The sequence below is a fragment of the Littorina saxatilis genome, linkage group LG13 (assembly GCF_037325665.1).
Source record: "Littorina saxatilis isolate snail1 linkage group LG13, US_GU_Lsax_2.0, whole genome shotgun sequence".
Taxonomy (NCBI): domain Eukaryota; kingdom Metazoa; phylum Mollusca; class Gastropoda; order Littorinimorpha; family Littorinidae; genus Littorina; species Littorina saxatilis.
The window spans coordinates 26,232,796-26,242,407 of NC_090257.1; the positions used below are offsets into that span (position 1 = coordinate 26,232,796).

At 46.0% G+C, this 9,612-nt stretch overlaps 1 protein-coding gene across 1 annotated transcript in view; it reads left to right on the forward strand.

Annotated features, from left to right (window-relative positions):
• LOC138945382 (fibrinogen C domain-containing protein 1-A-like) overlaps positions 1-8,429 on the forward strand; it is a 55,322-nt gene extending 46,893 nt beyond the window's left edge. Inside the window, exon 9 of the mRNA XM_070316811.1 lies at positions 7,619-8,429. Within this exon, the coding sequence (XP_070172912.1) occupies positions 7,619-7,869 (251 nt within the window). The 3' untranslated portion in view covers positions 7,870-8,429. The remainder of the gene's footprint in view (positions 1-7,618) is intronic.
• Positions 8,430-9,612: the final 1,183 nt, after the last annotated feature.

Genomic DNA, 9,612 nt, shown 5'->3' on the forward strand with positions numbered 1-9,612 from the left:
CCAGTACTTTTGCGCGTTATCGCTTGTAACCTGTGTTTGTCATTTCGTATGAACAATATGTAGTACCAGCCTCGCTCACGAAGGCGCGCACAGTAAAAAACTTTAGTTGCTGTCGTCCAGTAAAAAACTTAGTTGCTGTCGTCCAGTAAAAAACTTAGTTGCTGTCGTCCAGTAAAAAACTTAGCTGCTGACGCCCAGTGAAAGAACGTTAGCTAAAGTAAACAAACTTAGCTGCTGACGCCCAGTAAAGAACTTTTGTTATTGACGCTCAATGAACGTAAACGTAGCTGTTGATAACCAGCAAAAGACTTTATTGTTACCTGTCACTGTGTTAGTGAACCATAGTTTGACATAGATCAACTTGTCGGTTAGAGATCTTCCTACTCCGTATCCGGCGCATTTTTTGTGACTTTTGTGTATTATCCCAAACGACCCTCGGATCGACTCATTTTACTTTATAACCAGATAAACCTTATGTATGTTTTAAGTGCTTTTGAATAAGCGAACATTGTAATGGAGAAGGTTCCAGCAGATAAACCATTGGAAGCTTCAGGTTACGACATTAACGGCGATGAAGATGAACATTCTCAAAGGCCTAGGCGTGACATTAAGCCTACTGAAAAAGGTAGAGATTACCAGATTGAGATCAAAACTAGAAACTTTGCAAGACAACGAACATTCTTGGAACGAGCAATTGATGAGGTAGTAACAGAGCTTAACCAAGAAACTCCTAATCAAGAGTCGTTAACCAGTCAAAAACAAATTGTTTTGAGCATGTACAAGGATCTTGGTGACATAGAGAAAGGTCTTCGTAGTATTGGTAGCGGTGAAACCATTCAGGAAAGCTGGGATGATGTTCAAAGGGCAGTTGAGAAAATTATGTTTGACATTGATCGAGCTCTTGACAGACAAACGACTAGCGTGCAGGTGACTAAGAAGCCTACTTCCAGGCATAGCAGTGTTACACCTAGCGTTGGGTCATCCACCCACAAGTCAGTCAGTGTCAAGCCTGTCAGCCATAAAACAGCTAGCATTAGGTCAGCCATTTACAAGCCAGCTAGCTTCAAGTCAGGCAGCAGAAGATCAGGTAGCCTAGCCGGTTCTCACCCTGAGTCTCTCCGCTCTGGAAGTGTTAGCTCTGAAGAGGCTAAATTGACTCTTAAGCTAGAGGCTGTGTCTATTGGCATTAAGGTCGAAGCAGAAGCCATAAAAGAAGCTCAGCTCAGTGAACTGGATCTTTTGCAACAACAACAAGTTGAGAGAAGCCGAAAGGAAGGCTAAGGACGCAGCTGTAGCAGCTGAAGCAGTTCTTAAAGAGGCAGAAAGGAAGGCTAAGGATACGGCTGAAGCAGCCCTTAGAGAAGCCGAGAGGAAGGCTAGTGAAGAATCTCTGCAGGCTAACGATGCAGCTGAAGCAGCTCTTGATGAACTTAAGCAGAAGAAGGCGTTGAGGTTTATCAAGTTTACTGAACGCCAAAATATCAACAGAGAGCGGCAGGCTAGGATACGGGTACTAGAACAATGTGAATCCGTTCAGCAGGATCTCCCTGATCTACCGTCAGTTGATTTGTTGAACACTAGGTTCCACCCTCGTCCTTTCGTTCCCTTGTACAGTCTTGTAGCCCCTCCTCTAAACAATGAACAAACAGCGATAGGAATAGGGACAGGTGCTGCCGTCATTGCTGACCAAGGGACACACCAGCCATCCTTGGACGCCACGTCTGTTCCTGTCTGCCAAGCTGCCGTCATTGCTGACCAAGGGACACACCAGCCAGCCTTGGACGCCACGTCTGTTCCTGTCTGCCAAGCTGCCGTCATTGCTGACCAAAGGACACACCAGCCAGCCATGGACTTCACGTCTGTTCCTGTCTGCCAAGCCGCCAGCACCCGTGACATCTCTACTGTCAACGCTGCTGTCACCAACTTCGTCGCAGGAACCACAACGACTGAGCCACGACAGCACGCGTTACCTGTCGTGGACCTCGTCGTTGGAGTCAGCGCCTCTACAAGCGCCGCTACTACCAACAACGCCACCTATGAGGTGTACGGACCTCAACGTAGAGAGGATGTCAACGCCCCCCATCACGTCGGAACGAGCGCTCCTTTCGTCCGTCAGGAGCCCTTCACACCCAACTACACGACGGCTGCAACTACATCCTCCATGCGGCCTACAGCGCTGCTGACCACACTGCAGCACCCTCTCGGTGCGTACGCTGGTCAGCCGCCTCTGCACAACGTTGGACACTCAACGACAAGCGTCACAGGCTCTCGCCCGCCTGATCTCGACCACACAGGTTGGTCCTATCACCTACCAGAGACAAGGGAAGGTGATGAGACGCAAGAACGACACACCTACTTCCCAGAAGAACGTCACCAACGCATGGACCACAGACGTTTTCAAGTTACCCCACCCTGTTTCCCCTATGATACCCACCTACATCCCAAACCAGAGCCTTTCGTGCCCACATTCCTGGACCCACATCAGACCACCCCCAAAGTTATTTGGGGAAACGAAAACGCAAGGCCCCCTGCGTACATGAACTTTGACAAGGAATGTCATGCAGATCGTCCATTTGCCTCCTACCCCCCGTCTGCGTACTACCAACGTCCACGTGCTACTCCTGCCAAGCAGGACACTCCTATGGACTCTCTCGCCAAAACCCTATCAGACGCTCTGATGATCAACCGTTTGCCGATGCAGGAGCCGTGCATTTTTGTTGGTGACCCTCTCCAATATCCAATTTGGAGGTCGTCGTTTTCGTTCCTCATCGAGAGACAAAACATAACCAGCAGTGAGAAGTTATTGTATCTGCAACGGTACATCGGAGGTCAAGCAAAGGAGGCCGTGACCGGCTTCTTTCTGCTGAGAGAAGGTGATGCCTACGAGAGAGCCATGGAAGTGCTGGAAAATCGGTTCGGCAACTCATACGTCGTTTCGCAAGCTTTCCGGACCAAGCTGGACGAATGGACCCCAGTCAAAAGCAAGGATCCCAAGGGACTCAGAAGTCTGGCCGATTTCTTGCAGCAATGTTCCGTTGCTGCCCAGGAAGTTGGTGGACTGAGCATCCTGGATGATGCCCAGTACTTACGGAAGATCGTCGGAAAGCTCCCAGACTGGATGAGTCACAGATGGTCTAGAACAGTTGCTCGAACTAAGGTTGAAAAGAAGAGGTATCCTCTGTTCAATGAACTCGTGTCGTTCGTTACTCTCGAAGCAGACATTTCTAACGACCCTGTTTTCGGCTTGACAAGTGCATCGGGGACACCAAGAAAGTTCACAACGAACCTGTCAACCCTGACAGAGGATGTCTCCGCATGTCTGCACTGTCAACTTCCGGACCATGACGCTGGGACATGTAAGGAACTCATAGAGAAGCCTCTGGTTGAGATACGAGATTTTCTGTTCAAGAACCGTATCTGCTACGGATGTCTGAGAAGCAAGGATCACCAGAGCCGTCAATGTAAGCAGAAACAGACGTGCAAGAAGTGCAAGAAGGCTCACCCCACTTGTCTTCATGATGACAATTTCAAATATCAGAACAGTATGAGTGAAAACAAAGGGGCGAGTGAACACAAGAACAATTACCGTACCTCTGCTGCTGACGTTCAAGAGCCACTGTCATCGTCGACCCCTACGGTGTTTGCTCTTAAGGCCAGCGAGGAAAACAGCATCGGTTTCACGTCTATGATCGTTCCCGTTCTCGTTTCCAGTGACTCTAACCCCAACGTAGAAGTGCTGACGTACGCACTACTGGACACTATGTCCAACGCCACTTTTGTAGTGCAGTCAGTGGCTGAAGAAGTTAAAGCCAAATCGCAGCCGACTACACTCAGGGTCTCCACACTGACTGAGGACAATGCTGTGGTCTCCGGCAGGAAGTACTCTGGATTGCGTGTCCGCTCTCCTACCTCCAGTGAGTTTGTCAGGCTCCCTTCTGCCATCTCACGACCTTATCTGTCCGTTGACCCCACTCATATCCCCACCTCAGAGACTGTCAAAGCTTACCCACATCTCCAACACCTGTCTCCTAAACTGCCCCCCTTGTACCCTGACTGTGAAGCAGGCCTCCTCATTGGCTACGACTGCGCTGAAGCCCTCATGCCCCTAAACGTTGTCCAAGGACTGCCATTCGCAGTAGAGACTAAGTTAGGTTGGAGCATCGTCGGCAAGGCACCGCATTCCGTCGCCTTTGATGGCATAGCCTCGTCCATGCGCGTCATCGTCAAGCCAGGATCGAGGGAAGAAGAACGTGTAGCTCACGTCTACAAGGTACAGGTGGACGAAGTCTCGTGTACTGACCCATTACATGTTATGGAAAGAGACTTTGCAAGTGACTCAGGATCCATGTCCCAGGACGATGTAAAGTTTGCGAAGATCGTGAAGGAAAACGTGAAGATCAACGAAGCTGGTCACTACGAGATGCCCTTACCATTTCGACCAGAGAAACCGTCCCTCCCCGACAACAGAGGTGCCGCAGTCAAGCATCTGAAGGGCCTGAAACGCCAGAAAAAACGAGGGTACCGTGATGACTGCGTCAAGGTCATGACATTAATCTTGTACGGGCTGATCGTGACGTGTTTTGCCTCTAGGGCAATCCACATTGAAACCCTGGATGACATGTCAAGTGATTCCTTCATCAACGCCCTACGCATTGTTGTCTCCATGCGAGGAAACATATCACGCATTTGGTGTGACAAAGGAACGAACTTTGTAGGTGCATGCAATGAGTTCAAACTGGCATGGAAGGAGATGGACTCTGAACGACTGACATCAAAGATGCTGGAAAGCAAATGTGAGTTCAAGTTCAACCCCCCTGCAGCTAGTCACATGGGTGGCGTTTGGGAGCGTCAGATCCGAACGGTACGCAGCATCCTGAATGGTCTTCTCAGAAGATCAGGCCAGCGTCTCACTACTTCATCACTTCGTACGTTCCTATACGAGGTGATGGCCATCGTGAACAGTCGACCACTGTCTGTCGAGTCATTGGAATCGGCAGATGGACCACGCCCTTTGACCCCCAACCACGTCCTCACCATGAAGTCAGGTGCCATCCTTCCGCCCCCTGGTGTGTTTGAAGATCCAGACCTGTACGCCAGGAAACGTTGGCGCTGTGTCCAGCGGATGGCAGACGAATTCTGGCTGCTATGGAAGAGCCAGTACCTTTCACTGTTGCAGAAACGTCGTGTCTGGCTACGTCCCCAGGCAAATGTACAGGTGGGAGATGTTGTTGTCTTGCATGACCAGAACTTGTGCAGATCAGAGTGGTGCATGGCTCGTGTAGTCGAAGTGATGCCGGGATCTGATGGACTGGTCAGACGAGTGAAAGTGCATGTTGGAACAAAGGCTCTAGACAATCACGGCCGTCCCACTGGTGATAGTCGCATATTAGAGCGACCTATTCACAAAATGACTGTGTTAGTAGATCGTGAAAATCACAAAGACAAAGCTGTGTAAGCGAACTGAAAGAACATTGAACTTTGGAGTGTGTTTCCAATTTGACAGTTGTAGATTGTTGCAGTTTGTTTTTATACCAGATGATGTAACAGACATTTATGGTTTAAGTGGTGCGTTTTTTTGTTTTTTTTATGCCGTCGAGTAAATGACTAACGGCATTTAGTTGAAACGTGATGTGTTGAAACCCTGAAAGTGATTGAACCATAATATTGTTGTGTAAATGTTTTGCAACACAATGATTTTGAGTTGTAAATTGGAAATGTCTAAATCTGCGTTATTCTTCTTTTGATATAAGGAATATATTTGTACAAAGGTTTTTGAAGTAAATTATATTAATATAATTTCCGGTGGGAGTGTGCATGCCGATGTGGCATGCATTCACCTACTTTTTGTTGTAATTACGTTTGCTCAAGTCATTGCACGATGTAAAAAGAAGTAAACCGTGTTTTTATTGTGGCACCTTGTTGTGACCCGTTTTGTGGAGCGTTAATATTTTTACGTGAAATTCACGTGCTCCTTGTTCAGTTGTTGTGACCTGGTTTTGGTCGGAGCGTCACAAACTGCGTCGTTTAGTTCTAGAACACCGTGAGATTCACGTGCTTTTTTTCGTGTCTTGATTTTGAGGTGAGCCCTGCGAATCTGCGTTGCAAGTTTTAGAATACGTGTGACTCACGTGTTTTTAGCTTTGTGATGTCAGCTAGTTCCTTGGCCTTCTTTCTGTTAAATATACCGTTTTAAGTTTTGGGCATGCACGGAGTGCGTGATCGGTTACTGATTGGTTGTAAAATAGTAGTTTCACCCGATTCTGTCTTAGGAATGTTGTTGGTTGGTCAATCCGGTGACCTTTGACTTTTGAATAACTATTCCATGTTAGGTTTTTGTTTCCATAAATACCGCTGCTTGACTCCTGTCTCGTCAGTCGATCTGAGGGTTTTAGGAAGCGTTTGGTTTTGATGTAAACGTATGAAGGTTATCAAGTGAACCAACGGAGTGTTTCTTATGTTTTAACGTCAACGTAATGTTCTTGGAGACAGTTGTTTCTCAAGTGTGAATCGTTTTGTGCCCTTCGTTTGTGAGGCAACACGTTTTTGGTACTGCTGGTCAACCCACACAGCGCATAAGTTTTTTACCGCATTACGTGGTACTGTAACTATATATCTATACATTACTGATCCCTAGGGTCAGATGTAAAATAATAAACCAGTACTTTTGCGCGTTATCGCTTGTAACCTGTGTTTGTCATTTCGTATGAACAATATGTAGTACCAGCCTCGCTCACGAAGGCGCGCACAATTATTTTGAAGAGATCGATGATGCACGACTTTCGCTTCTGACTTTCATCAAAGCCTGTACTATTTACATGGGCTAAAACTTTTTCGAGACAGATGCAGCGGGTAATTCAATGATGTAGAGGAAATATCAGTGAAGTAAACAATGTGCCTTCGAGCGGAACTGTTCAGTAAAAACTATGTACATTACCTGGCAAGGATACCGTGCTAGAGAAAGTATGAAAATAGTTCGTGTAAACACGTTCATTTGTAATATTTCATGTAAATATGTTCATTTTCAATTGCGTGTATTATCACTGTTTTGTCCATATGGCTTTAATTAGCTGAAGACAATAAACTGCCAAAGCGTCAAAGCGTCTCTCTCTCTCTCTCTCTCTCTCTCTCTCTCTCTCTCTCTCTCTCTCTCTCTCTCTCTCTCTCTCTCTCTCTCTCTCTCTCTCTCTCTCTCTCTCTCTCTCTCTCGTTCTCCCTTTCTCAAACACACATACACACACAAACACACACACACAAACACACACAAATACCCTCACACACAAACAAACACACACACATACGCATACACACACGCACATTCGCACACACTCACGCACATACAAAAACACACACACACACACACACACAAACACACACACACACGCACACACACACACACACACACACACACACACACACGTACGCACATATGTACATACGCATACACACACACGCACATTCGCACAGACTCACGCATATATAAACACACACACACACACACACACACACACATACACACATACAAACACATACACAGACGCACACTCACACACACACACACACACACACACACACACGCGCGCGCGCACACACTGACCACCCTATGACTGTCCATCCCCAGGTGACAGCCTGTCCTATCACCGTGGTGCGCAGTTCTCCACCAAGGACAGGGACCACGACACAACCAGCAGGAACAACTGTGCACAGTATTACCACGGCGCCTGGTGGTACGAGGCATGCTTCAAAGCCAACCTGAACGGTGACTACAAGACCAGCAGCAGTGCTCCTAAACACGACGGGCTGAGCTGGTACACCTTTGCGGGCCATGAGGTTACCATGAGGTTCAGCGAGATGAAGTTCAGGCCCATGTAGAGCGACACTGGGAGCAACCTACGTGTATTACTTTCATTCAAGGCGAAATAAATCAATACATATAATGAAACGACGTCATGTCATTGTTTTATTCGTTAACAATAAATGTGTGTCTACTTTTCTCCAACTCGTTTCTCTTTTTTGGGGCCCGTGTCGAACCAGATGATTACCCACATCTCCCCATTTTCAATCCTAAAACTAAATACAATGTATTTTTGTTTTCAAAATCATTGAGTGCGGAGGACGTCATACCTGTGAATTTAACAAACCTCTCACATTGATGATACTTTGAGATAATTCTCCTTTATCCGAATGTTTATTTCTGATCGGTCCTACCAGGTGCAATATTACAGAGTATCAAGCTACAACCCTCGCCATTTTTACAACTGCACTTTGTGTTTGTCGCTGTTATCTCTTTAACGTGCAACCAGTAACGCGTACGGTGTCGGGTTGTTGTAAGCTTTACACATGTAGCAGATAGAGCAGGTTGGCTGTGTTTCTTGTGTTTGTGTTGTTCAATTGTTGACAAATAAAAAGTTCCCACTTTGAAAAAGCAAGAATGGATATGAAATTGGTATGACTACGTATGTGAGGTTCAGCAAAATGTGCTTGCGCGCGCTCGTGCGCACGTGTGTGTGTGTCTGTGTGTGTGTGTGTGTGCGTGCGTGCGTGTGTGCGAGTGCGTGCGTGCGTGCGCGCGTTTGCGGTGATTTGTTTTTATTGGATTTGGAATACAAAAGACTGATAGCTCTAACAAATTTGAAAATTATCGGAAGCTGAAAATAAACAAGCAAACAAACAACTCCCGAAACAGCAGGCAGACAAACTGACAGACAGTCTTGCGAACATACACGCAGGCAGATCCATACTTTTAGAGAAACAGACTGACCAACAAGCAAACAAAACAGCCAAATAAAAAAATTGAAAAAATACCAACAAGCAAACACGAAAACAACAAACAGACAAGCAGACAGACATACAATTTAAAGCCCCACTCCGCCTCACAGGAGGTTTACATAACGATTTAATTTGTGCACGAAAACAGCAATACTGACCCGATGAATCACATTGACAACAGCATTCTACAACTTTAAATGACACATACAGGTCACTTACAGCCCCACTCCGCCTCACATGAGATTTACAGAACGATGACATTTTTACTAAAACAGCTATACTGACCCGATGAAACACATTCACAAAAGCATTCTGCAACTTTAACGGACACATACAGGTCTTTGCACCATAGATGCAGTGAGAAAGAGAGAGAGAGAGAGAGCGTGTGTGTGTGTGCGTGTGTGTGTGTGCGTGTGTGTGTGTGTGTGTGTGTGTGTGTTTTAAAGTGGTATGATATTCATATCTGACGTTAACTCCTGAAGCAATACTTTATCTTGGTGAACATGATCGTTCACATGAGTAGGGATGTAAAATAAAAACCTAAAATTAATTGGGCCAAGTTAACTGATCATCACTATCCACTTACTTTAAAGTACTTCTTCGGGCTGAATTGGGGACCGCCTTAAAGAGAAGGCAAGAAAGAAAGAAAGAAAGAAAGAACAAAAGAAAGAAAGAAAGAAGGATTGAAAGATAGAAAGAAAGAAATAATGCACATAGGTATTATTACAATACAATACAATAATATTTTATCATCTCTAAAAACATTACATTGTGGCTGAATAAAGACACAGCCACACGACTCGCAACTTATGCAGCGTCCCTTTTTTAAACTATATTTGCAAAACC